This window comes from Pyrus communis, chromosome 15 (assembly GCF_963583255.1).
Source record: "Pyrus communis chromosome 15, drPyrComm1.1, whole genome shotgun sequence".
NCBI classification, from domain to species: Eukaryota; Viridiplantae; Streptophyta; class Magnoliopsida; order Rosales; family Rosaceae; genus Pyrus; species Pyrus communis.
In genome coordinates, this window is record NC_084817.1 from 61,481 (window position 1) to 82,996 (window position 21,516).

Here is a 21,516-nt window from a genome sequence, read left to right on the forward strand (position 1 = left end):
TGTATGACTAATAGGTGACCCTTATGGGTGTGTTTATTATACCGAATTATTTCAGACTGTACTAGTTTTAGAAACTAAACTAGACTGATTTGACTTAAATTAAGCAGGATAAGAATAGTACAGTGTCGGACTAAATCACGGACTAAATTATTTTTGAGATATAAATATTTATTTCGCCATTTTTTTAATTCTCTCTCCCCCACCCTCTTTATTTTCCCTTTTCTTTTCTATTTCTTTTCCTTTCCAGATGCCTCTCGTTTCTTTCATTGGTTTAATTCTCTCCCCCATCTTTCTTTTCCCTTTCCTTTTCTCTTTCTTTTTCTGAATCTCTTTTTTTTCTTTTTTTGTGTTTTTTTTTTTTTTGTTGTAGCAAGAGATAAGCACATTGACAAGAGTATAGAAGAACTTGGGGATTCAGAAACTTCAGAATTTCAGAAATAAGAAGAATAGACAAGACGCAAACGTACACTGATCAGAACGCAAAAAACCTTGGGCACCGACGCGATGAACCCAACCATATGAAAGATTTGCCGATCGATGCAGGCGTTGGAGTTGCAGATGGTGTGGCCGAGCGCGAACGCGCAAATCGGCGTCGGCATCGAGCTTTGGGTGAACGGCAATCTAGATTTGCTCACCCAGGGAGCCATCGTCGTAGTCGAGTAGCAGACGAGAAGAAAGAGAGAGTGTGTGGTGGTCTGGTGGTGTGATTTGGCTGGAGTGAGGACAGAAAGCAAGCAACGCAAGGAGAAGAGCAGAGGGAGGTCTTAGCAGTCCATGTTATTGGGGGTCTCGCTAGCAACTCTTAGCGAAAGGATTTGTCCATACGGTCCTTTTAGTTTCATTAATGTTAATTCAGGACGGAATAAACATGGTATTAAATTAACAACTAATCGTCCAATCCAGTTCCATTTAACAAGGGCAAACAAACGCTTTCTATGTGTATAAAGAGAGAGGTCAGATTTGATGAATCATTCATGAATCATAATATATATTAAAATGCCCTTTTCTTATTACTTTTTCTCAGTAAACTAAAAAAATAATAGAATATGAAAATGATTAAATATAACCAGCTGAAAATGACTTGAACTTTTGACACTACCCGTTGAGATAGATCTAATAGAAATGTGCAGTTGGTCATATGCTGTAGAAAAGTATTTTAACACTGTTTGTTAAAGCATGCAATAAACTAGCCCACGGTGATTTGATGCCTTATGGCATGTTGATACAATTTTCTCCTTTCTGTTCGAAATATCCAAGAAAAATTGGTTGCACGCACCATCGCTCATTCTAAAAATTTTATCCTGAATATTTTGGTAACAAAAAGAATATAAAATACTATATGAAATGAATCCTAATTGCAAAAGAATAAGAAAAAGTTGAAATGCAAATATTACACATGCTTAACTTGTCAAGCGAGTTGAAAACCTCTTCATTGAAGAGTGCCTTTGTTTGGAAGTGGAAAATATACAATAATCTCATCATCTCATCATTAAATTAAATAGAAAGGTGATCCAACCAGGGTAAAAGTCTTTCGTGAACTAACTCGGGCCTGTCATCATGGGGGCAATGTCCAACCCCTGGCAGAACAAAGAAGCTTACATTCGCATTCGCATTGGGGGGAAGTTGAGAAGGCAGGGAAGCGAAGTATTTGCCAAGAGGTCCATCAAGCGGGGTGAAGGGGTCTTGATCCCCCCATAATACTAGAAGAGGGATATCGGAAATTCTTGATATCAACTGCATCGGGTTTGGTCCTGGGGGGCCAGTCACGATAGAAACAAACGCATCAAGTGCCCCTGGGTCGCACGTTGGTTCCATGATTATCTGCATAAGACGAAGATACGTAACATTACGAGATCAGAGACAAAGAAAACTATAAATTAAGGGTGGTGTTATTCACACACATCTTTTTTACTTAACACATATTCCTTGTTAATTTCTGTCATTTGATCTTCTTCAATTCATTTGATTCGAATACCAGAAATTGAGATGAATGTGTAGAAGATAAAAGAATTTGTGCAAATAACACTACTCTTTAATTAATTGCATATAATCAGTTCCTTTATTGCATACGAGATTTGGATTTCCTTTCCTCTCATAGCTAGATATATGACATATATCGGTTCCTCAATCGCATATGATATCTGGAGTTTCTCTCCTCTCCTAGCTAGATGTACGTACCTCTACCAATTCTTTATCGACGGATTCCTTGTTCCCATAAACAGCCAATAAAGCCTTCCTTATAGTATCTCTGCATGCATGTGAATCATTTGAGTATTTCATCATATATATATATATATATATATATATATATCACATGCGTACGTACAGTAGTACGTACTCACGACATCCATGCACGAGTGATTGATTGAGTTTGCTAGAATTGATCAATAGATACCTTTGTTTGACACGCTCAAAAATGGCCGAAGCAATTCGTCGTTGTTTGAGTAGAAAGTCAAAAAACCAAAGCAAAGGTAACAAAAGCTTGATCCTCCAATCATCAACAATTGCTTTATTATTCATACCACCAGCACAATTTAAAAGCACTAACCCTCCAACAAGTGCTTTATTATTAGATTCTAGTCACACAAAACAACGTACGTCGATCATTGAAAATAATTAATTAAGTTAAGCCCACCGACCACAAGATATATAGAAAATAAATTATTTTTATTATAACTTATACCTAGCTAAGTTAAACATATATACAAGATGAGTCTAGTTTAGAATTTTAAACACAACACACCTGAGGCAGCAATTACACAAGCAAGGCTTCCAACAGAGTTCCCTATCAACACAGTTGGCTTTTGAACTATTTCGTCCAGAAAATCCAAGATTAACTGTGTAATTACAACGACACTTGAGTTACAATTAAACATAAGTTGGCAACGTCAAAAGACTGGTTTTAGGAATATAATTAGAGACCACATATTTATACTATATTGGTGTGACAGTATATCATGATATAACAAGTGATGTGTACATGCCATATCAATTATTGAATTTATTTCATTGGAGAGTAAAGTAGGAAGACTATATATTTATACCACATTGGTGTACCACATGATGTGGCAAATGATTCTTCCAGTCATTAGCCAATGAGATAAATTCATCAATTGACGTGTTAAATACACAACACCTTCCACAACAGATGGTATACCAATGTGGTACAAAAATGTGATCTCCTTAGCAGTTTCCTTCATTGGATGTTAATTGTACACAACATTTGCCACATCATATGTACACTAATATAGTATAAGAAATTAGACTATCATTTTCAATTGCTAATGTAACATCCCGTCCCGAAACTAACGAGACGTACATTTAAAATGACAATTTTACCCTAATTTGTTTGTGTACGTTAAGTGTTGTGTAGTGTGGTGTTGTAGGACCACACACACACTCACACCTCACCCTCACTTTCCCGGGATTCCCTCCCTCATTCCCTCACTCTTTGTCTCTCTGTCTCTGTCTCAGTCTCTCTCTCTCTCTCTCCCCGAATCCATCTTCTTCTTCTTCCTTCAACACACACGGCCACACATACAAACATACTCAAATCTTCACCAAACAAGAAACCAAGACCACCATCGTGTTCGTGGAGCTGAGAGGAGTTCAAAGGTGCCATTTTCAGGTAAGGAAAACACCATTTTCACGTCGATATCACGAGGTCCGATTTGAACACTGTTCATGCAAACCTAAACTAGCTTGTTTTTGGAATTTCTAAGCTTGTAGTTGTGCTTGTGAGGTCCCAAGGAGCCTCGGAGTAGTTCGTTGGGTGAATTTGGACGTCGGGATCGTCCTGTACGAAGTTGGCCGATTCTTGAAGTTGAAGACAGGTATGATCTAGCAATTTTTAGGCCTTAAAACTAGTCTAACGTGATTCTACTAGTCCTAAGCTTCATTTTGGTATAAAGAACGTGAAAAATGGTTGAAAAACGAAGGAGAAAACTTAGTTTGAAAATTACCCAGTTTTCCGGCGCCGTCGCCGGCGCCGGCGTCTCGCCGGAGAAGAAAGGAGAATATTCCGTTAAGTCTAACGGAATATTCCTAACGGCAGTGACAGAATCCGGTTAGATTTGACGGAATATTCCGTCAGTTAACGGAATATTCCTGACGGCGTCAACTGACGCCGTCAGTGTGCAGTGCACGTGGGCCGCGCGTGGGGGCGCGTAGGTCCGTGCGTGTCCAGGCGCGTGGGGGCGCGTGCGTGGTCCAAAAATTTTTCTAAAAATATGGGCGTGATCCTGAGGTTGTGTAGGTCACGTTGGTATATTCATTTGTCCATTTTGAGCAATGTATGAGAAGTTATTACGAGAAGTTGCTTAGGTGCTTTTAAATTAATGTTTTCGTAACTTTGTCGCGTATAGGTGATTCGTTTTCCGAGGACGAGCGTACGCACTCGAGGCAGGGGGGCTACGACCCTTCTAATTATCAGTGAGTGGGCTTTTGTTTTCCGTATATACCTATATACATATTAATTCCCAGAAATTAAATAGAAAAGGTTATATGTTTTATGCCATGCATCATTTGAATATTGTTTACGCATCATCACGTGCGTTGGTAGTTGGCATACATATATAAATGTGTATTTGGTGCTGTGGACGCACAGGTAAGTGCCAGGTAAGCGGTATTCATGTGGTTATGCATTCCTGTTTATTATGCAATAGTAGTTTGAAATGCTTAGAGAGCTCATAATCTGCACCCCCGGTGTTAGTGCTCCCGCCCAGGGCCAGGGCACAGTCCTTCACGTGATGTTCACCAGCACCACACGCTCGCCTTGGATCCAAGTTAGGTGCAAGCCTTGTCGTACAGACCACATTAGGTGGTTCCGACTCGTAGGTGACCCGCGATTATTCGCACAGTCTTCACGTGATCGTAGCACTAGAGCGTATATATTACACCCAGTCTTGTCGTACAGACCACGTTAGGTGGTTCCGACTCGTGTGCAGATTCAGATATTGAGTTGAGATTGAAGCTCTATATGCAGCCGTACAGGTCACGTTAGGTGACTCCCGGCTGCCAGATTATATGTTATTGATGTGAATTATGCTTGAACAATTACATTTGATTATGAGATTCTGTTGTGGCATATTCTCAAGCATGAATGGCATATTGTGAGCATGAATGGCATATGTGGAGCATGATTGACATATCTATACATACGTATATATGTTCATTTTCTGGGAAGTATACAGGTTTTACGGCGAGGGGTTAGAATGTATTTTTGTTAAAGAGTTTTAAAAGAGCTTTGTTTTTGCCCACTCACGCTTTTGTTTTTGCGCCCCTCCAGGTTCTAGTGGTCTAGCAAGTTCGGTGGTCCATCCCAGAGGGCGTCCCGGCATTTCTGACAGACACTCACCATTGTAGGGTCACCTTCGGGTGTACATATGTCGTAACTTTCCTTTTTCGACTGCTGTAGACTTGCTCTGAATTGTGTCTCACATACACTAGTACTTTGTATGCTATTAGGTTTTTAATTATTCGTACTTTTATATTACTATACCTTTAGCTTCCGCACGCGCACATGGCTACGTCACCTTCGCGTGACGGCCAGCATGCCCTGATCTCGGTCGGGGTGTGTCAGCTTGGTATCAGAGCCTAGGTTTGGCAGTCCTGTGTCTTTGTGAGTATTCTAATAGTTGGTGTCTTCTGTCAGAATCATGCCGCCTCGTCGGGAACCACGTCGCTCAGATGAGTCTAGTTTTCCTGATCTTACTCAGTTGGGGGAAGTGATTGCTACAGCCCTTCAAACAGTGATGCGCCCTCCCCAGAGGACTCCTCTGGAGACTATGTATAACTTGAAGTTGGATAAGTTTAAAGGTAACGAGGGTCATGAAGGCGCAGAACGTTGGTTGGAACACATAGAGAAGACTTTCCGTGTGTTACATAACCAGGGGAACCTTCCTATGGAAAGGTGGGTTGAGACAACCTCTTGGTTTCTGGAGATGGAGTCTGCAGCTTGGTGGGAGCAAGAACTTCGTAGGTTGACTCCAGCTCAGAGGACCGATTGGAATGTTTTCAAAGACGTGTTTCAAAGGAGATTTGTACCCCCTGAGTATATCGACCGTAAGAAACAGGAATTCACTGAATTGAAACAGCGAAAGATGACGGCTAACGAGTACTATCGTAAGTTCACTGATTTGTCTCGTTACTATCCCGATGTCGCTGGTAATCAGGCGGAGATGCTTCGTCGTTTTCGCTTGGGCACTAAGAAGAAATGGCGTTCTATGGTAACTACTACTCACTGTGAGTCATATCAGGAGTTCTATGAGATATTGTTGAGGGTAGAGGACTCTGAGAATATGTCAAGTGATAGTGACGAAGAGAAAAACGGCAATCAGAAGAAAGACGACAAAGGAAAAGGTCAAACATCGTTGGGGCCTCGTCAAACTCAGAACTTTAAAAGGGGTGGTGCAAGTTCAAGTTCGTCTAGTGGTGGTTTCAGTGCCTCTGGACAAGGACGTGGAGGTAGGTTTTATGGAGGTGCTCGAGGCCAGAGACAAGATGATGGTGGCCGAAACCGACTCCCATTTTGCCGTAGATGTAATAATCGACATTTCGGCGAGTGTAGGCGTGGCAACGGTGCTTGTTTCACGTGTGGGCAGATGGGACATAGAGCGGTGAATTGTCCCCAGGGTCAGCAACAGAAGCCGCAGCAGACCTTTATGCCGCCACCTGCACCGATTCGGCAAATCCAAGGTCCGAGTAATTATGGTCAAACAGGTAGAGGTGGTGCCTATCACTATCAGGGTGATGCTGTTCCCTATGCCCCGGGACCGTATCAGTACCCCCAGGACCCGTATTCACAAGGTGGTTATCCCCCGTATCCCAGCAACTACATGCCGTATCCTCCAGCTCCAACAAGTGGTTCTCAGTGGTACCAAGGAGGACAGTATCAGCAGGGTGAGAATGCCACTAGTAGTGCAGGGTCTTCGAGGCAGATGGGTCAGCCCAGTCAGGGGCGTGGAGCTCAAGGTCGCGGTGTTCAAGCGAGCAGAGGTCGTGGAGGACGACAGCAGGGCCAGGGGCGTATTCACAATATTTCCCTGCAGGATGCTCAGAACAACCCGGACTTGATAATGGGTACGTTAAACATTCTTGGTTATTTTGCTAGAGTCTTAATTGATTGTGGAGCTACACATTCCGTTATTTCTCATACATTTGCTCAAGTAACGCAACCTCGCCCCACACCTCTAGGGTACGATTTAGAGTTCGCTATGCCTAGAGGAGAGAGATGTGTTGTAGATTGTGTGTACCCAGGATGTCCAGTGATAGTAGAGGGTGTAGTTATGCCCGCGGATCTTATTCCGTTAGATATTGTCGATTTTGATGTGATTTTGGGCAATGATTGGTTGCACTTCTATCGTGCCAAAATTGATTGTTACGGGAAAGTAGTTACTTTTCACCGTCCTGAATTACCTGAGGTTACTTTTGTGGGTGAGCAGAGTGGGGTAAGACATGGTGTTATTTCGGCTTTACGAGCGAAGAAGTTGTTGACTAAAGGTTGTCAGGGGTATCTAGCTCATGTGGTACTAGAGGAGGCCGTTCCAAGCAGAATTGAGGATGTGAGAGTGGTTAGACACTTCCCTGATGTTTTTCCTGAAGATTTACCTGGTTTACCCCCAGATCGAGATGTGGATTTCACTGTTGAGTTGCTTCCAGGTACCAATCCTATTTCATTAACTCCTTATCGTATGGCTCCCGCTGAGTTAAGGGAATTGAAAGTGCAATTACAGGAATTAGTGGATAAGGGATTCATTCAGCCTAGTATTTCACCTTGGGGCGCTCCAGTGTTGTTTGTGAAAAAGAAAGATGGGACTTTGAGGCTGTGTATCGACTACAGACAATTGAATCGGGTGACGATTAAAAACCGTTATCCATTGCCTCGTATCGACGATTTGTTTGATCAGCTGAGAGGTGCTTGTGTATTTTCTAAGATAGACTTGAGGTCTGGGTACTATCAGCTGAAGATTAGTAGGGATGATGTTCCTAAGACGGCGTTCAGGACTCGTTACGGTCATTACGAGTTTCTGGTTATGCCATTTGGGTTGACGAATGCACCAGCAGCTTTTATGGATTTAATGAACTGGGTATTTCAGCCTTACCTGGATAGATTTGTCATTGTCTTCATTGACGATATTCTGGTGTATTCTAAGTCCAAAGCGGAACATGTCCGACATCTTACTTTGGTGTTGAAAAGGTTGAGAGAACACCAATTGTATGCTAAGTTTAGTAAGTGCCAGTTCTGGTTAGATCAAGTCGCGTTTTTGGGGCACATCATTTCTGCTCAAGGTATTCTGGTTGATACTCAGAAGGTTGCAGCTGTGGAGAGTTGGGAGCAACCACGAACCGTCACTGAGGTGAGAAGTTTCATTGGTTTGGCGGGATATTATCGGAGATTCGTTAAGGATTTTTCGGTAATTGCTTTGCCACTGACGAGATTAACAAGGAAGGATGTTAAGTTTGAGTGGAATGATAAGTGTGAGCAAAGTTTCCAGCAGTTGAAGCATTGTCTTACTAATGCACCTGTTTTGGCACTTCCAGACGATAGTGGTGATTTCGAGGTTTATAGCGATGCTTCCTTGAATGGTCTGGGATGTGTATTGATGCAGCATGGTAGGGTGATTGCTTATGCTTCGCGGCAGTTGAAAACCCATGAGATGAATTACCCTACACATGATTTGGAGTTGGCTGCTATTATCTTTGCGTTGAAGTTGTGGAGACACTATCTTTATGGAGAAAAGTGTAGGATCTTCACAGATCACAAGAGTCTTCAGTATCTCTTTACCCAGAAGGAACTTAATCTTCGTCAACGGAGGTGGTTGGAGTTGCTCAGCGATTACGATTGCACGATTGATTATCACCCTGGTCGTGCGAACGTAGTAGCCGATGCACTTAGCAGGAAGTCACATGGCCGTATCAATGCGTTGTACGCTAGTCGTATTCCTCTTTTGGTGGACTTGCGTGCTACGGGAGTAAGGTTAGAAGCAGAAGATCGAGAAGTGGCATTACTTGCTAATTTTCAAGTTAGGCCAATCTTAGTTGATCGGGTGCTTGAAGCTCAGGTAGCTGATGAACAGATTCAAGAACTAATTCAAGCTCGAGGTCAAGGAAGGTGGCGAGATCTCAGAGTTCGTGATTCTGATGGCATGTTGATGTTAGAGGGTAGAATGTTCGTGCCTAGTAATGTGGACTTGAAGAAGGAAATTCTTGATGAAGCACATATCTCGGCTTATGCCATGCACCCAGGGGCAACCAAAATGTATCATACCATTCGACCATTTTACTATTGGCCGGGTATGAAAAGGGAGATAGCTGAGTATGTGAGCAGTTGTGCTGTTTGTCAGCAGGTTAAAGCAGAAAGAAAGAAGCCGTTTGGATTGTTACAGCCGCTTCCCGTTCCAGAGTGGAAGTGGGAAAATATCACTATGGATTTTGTGTACAAGTTGCCGCGTACACATAATGGCTTTGATGGCATTTGGGTGATCGTTGATCGGCTCACTAAGTCGGCACATTTCATTCCAGTAAGAGAGAAGTATTCTTTGAGCCGGTTAGCGGAATTGTTTATCTCAAAGGTTGTGAAGTACCATGGTGTCCCTGTAAGTATTGTCTCGGATCGTGATCCACGATTCACATCAAAGTTTTGGGTAGCCTTTCAGGAAGCTTTGGGTACGAGACTACTTTACAGTACGGCATATCATCCACAAACGGACGGACAGTCTGAGAGAACTATTCAGACCTTGGAAGATATGCTGCGAGCATCAGTGTTACAGTTCAGTGATGCTTGGCACCAGCGATTAGATTTAATGGAATTTGCTTACAACAACAGTTTCCATTCGAGCATTGGCATGGCGCCATTTGAAGCTTTGTATGGTAGATCTTGTCGCACTCCGTTATATTGGTCGGAGGTTGGCGAAAGAGTCTTGGTAGGTCCGGAGATTGTCGAGGAGACTACTCAAAATGTTCAGGTAATTAGGTCTAACCTGAAAGCAGCTCAGGACAGGCAGAAAAGTTTAGCAGATCGACATGCTACGGACAGAACGTATGAGGTCGGAGATTGGGTATTTCTAAAGCTTTCACCGTGGAGAGGTGTTGTGCGGTTTGGAAAGAAAGGGAAGTTGAGTCCCAGGTATATCGGACCGTACATAGTCACAGAAAAAGTTGGTGAGGTAGCTTATAGGTTGGAGTTGCCTCCGGAGTTGGCTAAAGTGCATAACGTTTTTCACGTGTCTATGCTCCGACATTACGTTGCTGATCCATTGCATGTGATACCTCCTCAACCGTTAGAGATAAATCCAGATTTGACGTACGACGAGGAACCGTTAACGATCTTAGATTGGAAAGAAAAGGTTCTGAGGAACAAGACGGTGAATTTGGTGAAAGTTTTGTGGAGGAGTCACTCGGTTGAAGAAGCTACATGGGAGACAGAAGAACGAATGAGGGATTTGTATCCTAGATTATTCTTTGACTATTAGGGGTGTATTGAGGTTGTTTTGAATTTCGGGACGAAATTCTATTAAGGAGGGTAGGTTGTAACATCCCGTCCCGAAACTAACGAGACGTACATTTAAAATGACAATTTTACCCTAATTTGTTTGTGTACGTTAAGTGTTGTGTAGTGTGGTGTTGTAGGACCACACACACACTCACACCTCACCCTCACTTTCCCGGGATTCCCTCCCTCATTCCCTCACTCTTTGTCTCTCTGTCTCTGTCTCAGTCTCTCTCTCTCTCTCTCCCCGAATCCATCTTCTTCTTCTTCCTTCAACACACACGGCCACACATACAAACATACTCAAATCTTCACCAAACAAGAAACCAAGACCACCATCGTGTTCGTGGAGCTGAGAGGAGTTCAAAGGTGCCATTTTCAGGTAAGGAAAACACCATTTTCACGTCGATATCACGAGGTCCGATTTGAACACTGTTCATGCAAACCTAAACTAGCTTGTTTTTGGAATTTCTAAGCTTGTAGTTGTGCTTGTGAGGTCCCAAGGAGCCTCGGAGTAGTTCGTTGGGTGAATTTGGACGTCGGGATCGTCCTGTACGAAGTTGGCCGATTCTTGAAGTTGAAGACAGGTATGATCTAGCAATTTTTAGGCCTTAAAACTAGTCTAACGTGATTCTACTAGTCCTAAGCTTCATTTTGGTATAAAGAACGTGAAAAATGGTTGAAAAACGAAGGAGAAAACTTAGTTTGAAAATTACCCAGTTTTCCGGCGCCGTCGCCGGCGCCGGCGTCTCGCCGGAGAAGAAAGGAGAATATTCCGTTAAGTCTAACGGAATATTCCTAACGGCAGTGACAGAATCCGGTTAGATTTGACGGAATATTCCGTCAGTTAACGGAATATTCCTGACGGCGTCAACTGACGCCGTCAGTGTGCAGTGCACGTGGGCCGCGCGTGGGGGCGCGTAGGTCCGTGCGTGTCCAGGCGCGTGGGGGCGCGTGCGTGGTCCAAAAATTTTTCTAAAAATATGGGCGTGATCCTGAGGTTGTGTAGGTCACGTTGGTATATTCATTTGTCCATTTTGAGCAATGTATGAGAAGTTATTACGAGAAGTTGCTTAGGTGCTTTTAAATTAATGTTTTCGTAACTTTGTCGCGTATAGGTGATTCGTTTTCCGAGGACGAGCGTACGCACTCGAGGCAGGGGGGCTACGACCCTTCTAATTATCAGTGAGTGGGCTTTTGTTTTCCGTATATACCTATATACATATTAATTCCCAGAAATTAAATAGAAAAGGTTATATGTTTTATGCCATGCATCATTTGAATATTGTTTACGCATCATCACGTGCGTTGGTAGTTGGCATACATATATAAATGTGTATTTGGTGCTGTGGACGCACAGGTAAGTGCCAGGTAAGCGGTATTCATGTGGTTATGCATTCCTGTTTATTATGCAATAGTAGTTTGAAATGCTTAGAGAGCTCATAATCTGCACCCCCGGTGTTAGTGCTCCCGCCCAGGGCCAGGGCACAGTCCTTCACGTGATGTTCACCAGCACCACACGCTCGCCTTGGATCCAAGTTAGGTGCAAGCCTTGTCGTACAGACCACATTAGGTGGTTCCGACTCGTAGGTGACCCGCGATTATTCGCACAGTCTTCACGTGATCGTAGCACTAGAGCGTATATATTACACCCAGTCTTGTCGTACAGACCACGTTAGGTGGTTCCGACTCGTGTGCAGATTCAGATATTGAGTTGAGATTGAAGCTCTATATGCAGCCGTACAGGTCACGTTAGGTGACTCCCGGCTGCCAGATTATATGTTATTGATGTGAATTATGCTTGAACAATTACATTTGATTATGAGATTCTGTTGTGGCATATTCTCAAGCATGAATGGCATATTGTGAGCATGAATGGCATATGTGGAGCATGATTGACATATCTATACATACGTATATATGTTCATTTTCTGGGAAGTATACAGGTTTTACGGCGAGGGGTTAGAATGTATTTTTGTTAAAGAGTTTTAAAAGAGCTTTGTTTTTGCCCACTCACGCTTTTGTTTTTGCGCCCCTCCAGGTTCTAGTGGTCTAGCAAGTTCGGTGGTCCATCCCAGAGGGCGTCCCGGCATTTCTGACAGACACTCACCATTGTAGGGTCACCTTCGGGTGTACATATGTCGTAACTTTCCTTTTTCGACTGCTGTAGACTTGCTCTGAATTGTGTCTCACATACACTAGTACTTTGTATGCTATTAGGTTTTTAATTATTCGTACTTTTATATTACTATACCTTTAGCTTCCGCACGCGCACATGGCTACGTCACCTTCGCGTGACGGCCAGCATGCCCTGATCTCGGTCGGGGTGTGTCAGCTAAGGTGATTTATTTCTATTTTGAATATCAGTTTATTGAGAATAAATCTTACATTGATTAGAATATGTACCTTAAATGAATTTATAAGTAAGTTGGCCTACTCTCCTTATAATAAATTAGTTTTGTGATGGAACCCCAACTTTCTTTACAACATTTTATTGAATTTTCATTTTGGTATTATGTTTGAGTAAGGACGAGTTAAAAACTTCTCATCTTTGCAGTTTCATGTACTCCTGTATATAACATTACATTAAGCATAAGAAGGTTGTGACTAGTCATATATAGCCTAAATATTATTCACATAACCTTATTTGAGGAGGCCAAAATATTGGCCAAACCTTAAATACTTTTAATAAAGAGTAATGTTAGGTAGACCAATTTTTCAGGTCAAATTTGTAAATTATGTCATCAATAAAAATGAAATACGTTAATCATCACTTAAGTAATAATCCAATCATTAACAATCACATCATATGATTTAAAATTTTGATCTAAAGACCTCCATAGCATTACCCTTTAATGAAACAACAATAATCTTATCATGCATATGCCGTAAAATGAATCTCTCTCTCTCTCTATATATACATATATATATATATATATATATTTTTTTTTTTTTTTTGGGCAAAAATGTATCTTTGTATAACAAAGGGCATCTGACTCAGAGATACCTTAGCCCATTTTTCCATGGTATATGAGAATCCAGTAGGCTTTTCCGAGGCGCCAAAGCCAAGGAGGTCAATGGCATAAACGCTATAATTCTGGGACAACGTCCTAATGTTTCTGAGACAGACATGCAAGTATAAGTGTAATAACATTAAAGAACAGTCAGAGTAAGTGCAATGATGGAATATTGGAATTATATTGTACGCGCGCGTGCGTTTGTGCACTCATGTCATGTGCGGCCTAAAATAGATATGGTTATGGATAATGGATATGTAAAGACAAATTAACCTTCGCCAGTGAGGAATGGAGGCTCCGAAACCGTGGACAAGCAGTAGAGAAGGCTTCGGTTTTGGATTTGAAGATGATGGTGGTGGATCAGAAAGAGAAACAAAGTAATTGATGGCGTATCTACCCTTCCACTTCCACTGTCTGCACTTGTCTTTTATCTCTCTCAACTCCTCCACTTCCAACGAAGTCGTCGTATCTTCGCCACCAGCTGCTGCACCTGTGGCCGCTGCTGTAATACTAGACGACGTTGCCTTTGCTGCAGAAACACAAGAGCTGAATTTCATGTTCAAGCTGCGAGGAAGAATATTTTGACCACCATATCTAAAAAGCAAGCTCCTTATTCCTATGTGCTTGCTTGGGAATCGCCGCAACTGCAAATAGAGCGGCGGCCCAAACGAAACTGGACGGGGAGCCCTTACCGTGAACCCCATCATTTCTTCCCTCTCCCTCTTACTTTCGCTTTCTTGTTCGTTTCCTTTGTTATTGATGTTTAATCTCCAAAGCGGATGGCAACTGTAAAACATAAAAAGTGATATTTAATTATTTATGTGACAATTTAACATTTTGCATAATTTTTTGCTTCATCTGATATGTTAAATAAAATATCATTTTATATTTTTTTTCATCTCTTTGTGGGGTTTAATTATTGAGACAATCAATCAAAGATAATACTAAAGAGACTAAATTTGAAAACTAAATGATGTGTTATCAATAAGAGCGTGCACGTTTATCAACGTTTAAATAATAAATCAATCATCAACTTACATGTCGTTTAGTTTTCAAAACTTTGTCTTCAAATTTAGTCTCCCTCGCATTACCCATCAATCAAATGCTTGGAACACATAGCAACATTTACTATGTATGGCTAATGGCATCACATCTATTAAAATGTTATTAAATCAATTTGACAGCAGCTATAAAAATGACAACAAAGGCTTTTCTTTAATTGACTAAGGTCCAAGTAAGAAACTAAAGGCTCTGTTAGAGAGAAATTTGCTATCATTTTTCACTGTTGTGTCTATATAGCAGTTTTGATATCTTCTTTGAAGACGGGCTTAACAAACTAAAAAAGACATGGACCAAAATATCAAATAAATCATTATTATTTAAAACTATTAATTAATGATAAATTTAAAGACAAAAAAGAGAGTAAAAATGTATATCATTTTAATTTTAGTTAGTAAGATCACAAATAGGGAAATGGAATGAAGCACCTCACGTGAATGATGGGCATTGTCATGAAGAAACTTTTTCATGTCAACACCAAATTGTCACAATTGTGAATAAATTCTTTAACGGTTGTTTGCTTGCACATACAGAGGTGCGTAAGTGGAATTTTAGTTTCAACGATGTTTGTATATGAGCTTTTAAATTTTTTTTCTCAGCTTAAGTTGTAGAATTAATTGTATTAAGATAATTAAAATTCAAATAGTGTTGTAGGCATAATTTATTAAACAATTATAGAGGTCATAGAGAAAGGATACGGCAATAATAGAGAGAAAGAGAGAGATGTGTAATTGTGAGATATGTTCTATTTCACCCCATTATGCCCTTATATATAGTAGTAGGGAAGGTTAATTCCTTACCCTTTTAGAGTTACAACTCTAATAGGAATTAGACTACTAAAGGGAATATAAAAGATATCCCTAGATACACTAGGATTTACACAATCACATTCATAATCTAATAGGACTGCAACACTCCCTCTTGAGTGTGTAAATACCCAAGTAAATTGCGCATTAGGTCTTCAGCGATGAAGTGAGTACAGTTAATGAAGTCGTCGGCATAATGAGCGAATGCGAGTCTCAAATCAATGGAAGAATGCATAAAAAGGTAAAACTCACAAAACCTCGCTATGGTAAAACCCAAGGTGGGAGAGAAACCCATAGACTAAGGAGAAAAGTGAGAAGTTGCATTAAGTCAAAACTATACGTCTTCTAGATGCAAGTAGAAAAGCTCATAAGGGTATGATCAGCTCATGATGGGTGCCTCGTTAAAACCTAGTTAAGTAGCACAAACCTAATGGGAAAAATGCTCCTAATCGTAGGGGAAAAGAGTACATTAAGATCAAGTGAGTATACTTCTGGATACTCTCCTGAGTTTGACATAACTTCCAAATGAAAACTACAAGCATTGCATATGAATAGTTAGGCATACCAATTTCTCGGACAAGTTTCTGGAAGGTTGACTTTGGCAGTGACATCGTGTAGATGTCAGCAAGGTTGTCTGGGATCAGCTTGCATGACTTCAATATCTTGATGCTTTGCTGATGTAATGTAGATGCAATATGTCTTGGCGTTGACTTCGTTGATGTATCATGTCTTGGTCAGGTGGATACATGCGGCATAATCTTCATGGATCGTTGTTGGGACTCAACGATGGATGAAAACACAACAAGTACTTCGAATATGCTCAACAATAATTCCTAACCATGTCTCACTTGTGCGTAGTGAAGTGAGATGAGTCTTGGAATGATTCGAAGATTTCGCAACTAAGGTCATATCGTGGACCTCCAAGATATTGCGATATCCTTAACGGTAAAGACATAACCATTTGGGGATTTTGCCTTGTGTGGGTTTGATAAGCAACATGCGTCAGTATAACAACAAGGCAAACATCATTTCAAGGATCAGGGGGTTAGATCCACTCAAGATGCGTTGGGATTTACCCTCATAACACCTTCAGGGTACGTCTTTAATACCAATTCAGTGGATGCGTGTAGGTGCGGTGCTGCATCTTTACCAATAGATCAACAACGAATGAGGCATGTCTAAATACAATGAGTTAAGTACAACAAAGCGCAAAGTTGAACTCAGATATTTGGATTCCATAACCTCTTCAAGGGTTTCATTTGCATGTAACGTATGGACGATCAAAGGTATACTTAAAGGTGACACCTTTAGGGTGTAGTTTGACTGGTAGACCAAAATATCGTCGGAACAATGCTTCAACTTCAGGTCAAGGCATAAACGAGTTTTCCCAATATCCTTCATCTCAAATTCCATCTTCAGGTGCGAGGCAGTTTTTTCAAGCTCTTTTAGAGTTTTAGTGAGATTCGACATAAACTGTAACTCTAGCAATTCGAAATAAGACTTTATAGTTTAACACACAAGGGCATAATCCATCCCTGATTGATCAAATAATCACTTAGATGGGTATACCACATCTGTCGGATTGTAAGTGAACGCCTCAAACAAGTTAAGAGGGTGTTCCGTGGTTTGGAACTATTTGAACCAGTCCATGTAATTCTTCGGCAACTTACATGTCAATCTTCGTATCTATATCCCTATGGAGAAAACACTAACCACATTTTCATAATCCTACTATTAATCACATGACGTTTTAAGAGAAACCTTGTGCCGTAAGGTGTGCATCATATCGCACTATTTCATTTATCTCATAACGCTTCCTTTCCCACTTATAACACAATAGGGTTACCTTGGGCAGTGTAGGAACAACAGGTCCAAAACACACTTTGGTAAGGAATTTGACCTGGATTGTAATTTCAATTATCCAATTAGTTCTACGTTGTCACTTAATCAATGAAACACGGTTCGATATTGTCATTTTTCATTTATGTCGGTAGCTACCATATAAGTGAAAACATCATCGATGGTAATCTCATTTCAATTCCATTTAGCACATCCAAACTAGTATACTGGACCAAGAACTTCAAGTCTCAGGAGTAATCCGGATTAATCTCATGAGATGGAAATGATTTGAGACAGCGATCAAGTATGGATTCATTGTTGTGCCAGGTCTTCCTCTTCTACGGAAGTGAATCCTACGAACCGAATGATATGTCGTGCTCCAGGCCAAAACAGATTGATTGGCTATCCGCCGGTGCACCAAACAGTCCAACAGGGGCGTCCAAACCATCCAACAAGGGCGGCACACCCTCTAGGGATGTTGACTCGACATCCGTTAAGTACGTCTATCTTTGCAAGCATGTTTGCAGCTGGTATATGATCTCGTCACTTTAGCTAAATCAGAGGAATACGTCTGAAGCAACATTCTGAAAGTTAGAATTTATCGCACTTGCTTATCACACTTGTGTGGTATTGGGATCGAGATAAGACATAGTGGGTAACGTCCACACAAATTTGCACCATTCTCCAGGAACGTTAACATTCTTATCTCTCCCTAACGGCGAGAAGACTGTCTCATTAATCGACAAAAAAAGCTAGTGTGAAGGAGAATCATAATCGACAAAGATTCACATCCTTCTTTGAAGACCCATATTGGTACGTTTCGGCGGCGCAACTTGGCACATGGAATGCAAACCCAAATGCATAAATACAAAAATTGTCAAGTTTGTACCCAGTAACCAACTGTAACGTCATATAGGTTGGGTGGCAATGGGCCTCAAGGCGGACCAACATAACTGTGTACAAGATTGCATAGCCTTAGGCAAAAATTGAAAACTTGGTACGTTTACCAAAATTCGGGTGATCATTTAAATTTGCACTTTATGATCGATAGGCAAGGCTATTTGGGGTGAACATGAGAATTTGATGTTCAATTATAAACCCAAAATACATGTAATACTTTATCGAAAACCGTCGATATAAACAAGGTTCTAAAAGACGCTAGGCACTAGTCGGGCGGCAAGCTGGGGCCTAGCGCCTAGGCGGCTAGGCAAGGTCTAGGCGGGCGCCTAGGCGGACTAAGCAGATTTAACTAAATCCATTATATTTCATGTAAATAAGTGTATGTTTATACTTAAAATATAGATAATTTCATCATAAACTGCAAAATAGAATGACACATATATTATGAAGTATTGGAACATAATGAAAACATGGGGAACAAGCATATAATGTGTGCTCATTTAAGTATTCGACAAGTCTCTTACAATTTATTGAAAAAAAATAAAATGCAAAATGAAAGTTATTTATTTGCTGCCTAAGTGAGTCGATGTCTAGGTGGGTCTAGGTAGGTGCCTAGGCGGTCTAGGCGGCCGCCTCAGTAGGTCTATGGGCCCTTTCTTAATTTTCAAACGCCTAGGCATTAATCGGGACGGTGACCAACCGCCTAGCGCCTAGACGGGGCTAGGCGGGGATTTTTAGAACAGTGGATATAAACTCTCCAGCATTATCCAGTCTCCCGGACTTTAAAGGATAAGTAAGGTGGTGAACCCTTAATCGGCCAGGAGGTTTAACAGCAATGTGTGGACAAACATGTGACTAGTTTGTCGATTCATCAACCAAAACCATAAGTATTTATATGGTCCGTATTTTGGTTGGATTAGTTCACATATATTCCCTTGAATCCACTTGTGAAAAGAAAGTCGTGTCGTATCTTTTGGCAAATGATATAGAAATCAATTTCCTTAATGAGCAGGCTCAGCAAAGTGTGCTTGTAGGCACAATATCCTTACTTCGGGTAAGGAGATACATCATAGCATCATTGTTTGACCTAAGTGTCCTAAAAGGTCATGCCAAAACAAGTAAATTGCTCAATTACCAGGCTCTAGGCCGACCATATGTGGTGTATTCCCAATTGGGAAACAACTCATTGGCCCCATATCAAAGTTTCAGGCTCATTTTTGGAGGTGGTGCAAAGATATTTCACTCTATTTTCTTCGATGGTTCATTTATGATCATTGTCATCTCGAATATCCTTAAAAACTCAATGACAGGGAGAATTTAAGGTCCCTTAAATGGTAATTCAGTACCATTCATACAACGAGGAGTGTGCCAATGCTCTTAATCAGGTTGGATAGACCTGAAGCCGTTGTTAGAGATGTGATTTAGGTGTAAAGTTAATGTGCGTAGTATCGCATTCATCCAGACAACTAACTTTCCGACATTCTTACCTAATCACGTGTTTAATTGAATTGGGTCACATGTATTAAGAAGCATGATTCAATTAACTCATATTCGAGGACAATATCAATAAGATTATCCATGAGTAAAACAATCACCAAATGTGAATCCGAGAAAATGGAAAAATGTTCACAAAGTAAACCAAAATTACTAGGGTGGATTCGGTCAACAAGGTCATTCATGTCAAAATTCTGCTCTTCCAACGGTGTTTGGTGGAGCAAAACCAATCTCACATATTAACTATGAGAATGGTACTTCCCAACAACATTGGTAGGGGCACGAACAGGTGCATAACCAATGATTTATTCCATTAAGAAGGAAGTAGATTCTGCAGGGTTGAGGTGCGGGAAAAACATCCCTTATTCTTGAAGTTTTAGGTCTTAGGTGCCAAGGATCACGCTTCAGGCATGATGCCACACCTTGGCAGATCCTGATTCTACCATATGTTTGTGGTAGTAATCAGATCCAAGAATTTGGTAAACTTCCGCTTTCTACACTTGTTTCTTTAGGAGCGAGTTAGAAACAATGAAGGACGAGAAAAGTATTCTCTAGTCAAAATTCGATTGGATTTATAAACTTCGGAATTGTACTCATTCATGGACGTAATCATGGTGTGCTTTAGGCAGTATCTTTCATGATTAGACGGTCCATAAAAGCGAGCCAAAGATCCATGGAATCCTCGTTCATGAGGTACTTCCCTTGGTAATGCTTCAGGCATAAGTCTTCGAATGAAGATCATGGCAGAGGCTTATTCAGCTCTTCCATGCCATTATTAGCTACAATGGTTTCTCAGCTTCTTGATAATCAAGTAGAGATTCACGTCTTGTACCCCACATAAAGTGGTTTATATTAAAAGCATCCAAATCAGGAAAATTAACTTGTGACGGTTCGACAATCCACTAAATTGGTGGGAACAAGATTGTGATTGGTGCTATGAGAATGAATCATCCATAAGCATCAAAGTTAGAACATTCGGGTTCTAAGACATGGTTTTCATGAAAAACGTCAGGTTTTCATGGGTGTATTGTTTTATGAAAACTTCGGGTTTCAAAGGCATTAAATTTGAAATTACAGGTTCAATTTAGTTTATGAACATTTAGTTCATAAAATAGAGATTCCTGGAAGAACAAAGAATGCAATATGCTGATTTAAGTGTAGTGGATTTGAGTTGCTTCGGGAACTCAAGTGTGAGCGCACCGGAACCAAGAAAGTGAGTCAACTGTTCAAAGAAGAGAAATAAAATATTTAATCGTTAATGTCCAAAAGTGATCTTCAGGTCAATAATTTTGGATTCATTATCATATTAATGAACTGCATGTCACTTTTAATTAATTCAATAGTTCGGGACCATTCAAGGTTGATTGTAGAAGCAAAATAATACAAAGTTTCAAGCCATATTTTGGGTTAGATGGATGCGGGCCATTCGAAAGAAGAAAAAAAAAACCCAAAAAAATGATTAGGGCTGTGAAATTGGGTACCAAAAATAAAAATTTATGGGTCCGGGCTAAAAAAAAAAAAAAGAAGCCAAAAATTGGCTTTGGGCCGAGAAACAAGGGTAGCCCAGCATTGAAATTGGGCTTGAGTTCCATGCACAGAAAAAAGCCCAAAAAAAAGGGCTGATGTCTTGGCTTGGCTTCAGGCCAACTGGGCGCGACTTGGCTTACAGTTTTGGTGCGGCTTACCAAGTTTTCCTTTTTTTTTTCAAATTTTTAGGGTTTTCAGAACCCAAGAAAAAAATCATGCTTCTATTTTCTTTTGATTTTTTTACTCACAAATTCCACATAGCATAATTGCGTATTGCATAAACAAATATATATGTTGACAAATATATGAACATAAACAATATATATATTGGAAGGAAAATATAAACATAGGGGGGTTCATGCATCATGGGGAATGTTTTCATGCT

General features: G+C 40.7%; 1 protein-coding gene across 1 annotated transcript; it reads right to left on the reverse strand.

Annotated features, from left to right (window-relative positions):
* Positions 1-1,229: 1,229 nt before the first annotated feature.
* On the reverse strand, positions 1,230-14,319 carry LOC137718238 (uncharacterized). Its single transcript, XM_068457752.1, has 6 exons — positions 13,780-14,319; positions 13,497-13,608; positions 2,744-2,837; positions 2,396-2,576; positions 2,179-2,248; positions 1,230-1,821 (listed from the first exon to the last, which is right to left on the reverse strand). Exons 1-6 carry the CDS (start codon positions 14,301-14,303, stop codon positions 1,495-1,497), a joined length of 1,308 nt encoding a protein of 435 aa, XP_068313853.1. The 5' UTR covers positions 14,304-14,319; the 3' UTR covers positions 1,230-1,494.
* Between the last annotated feature and the right edge of the window lie 7,197 nt (positions 14,320-21,516).

Excerpts from the sequence above, each read along its gene's own strand:
- LOC137718238 (XM_068457752.1), bottom strand. The coding sequence starts at position 14,303 with ATGTTTTACAGTTGCCATCCGCTTTGGAGATTAAACATCAATAACAAA. Across the intron at positions 2,838-13,496 it reads CCATGGAAAAATGGGCTAAG|TTAATCTTGGATTTTCTGGA; the intron begins GTATCTCTGAGT and ends GTAATTACACAG. Across the intron at positions 2,249-2,395 it reads TTTGAGCGTGTCAAACAAAG|AGATACTATAAGGAAGGCTT; the intron begins GTATCTATTGAT and ends ACATGCATGCAG.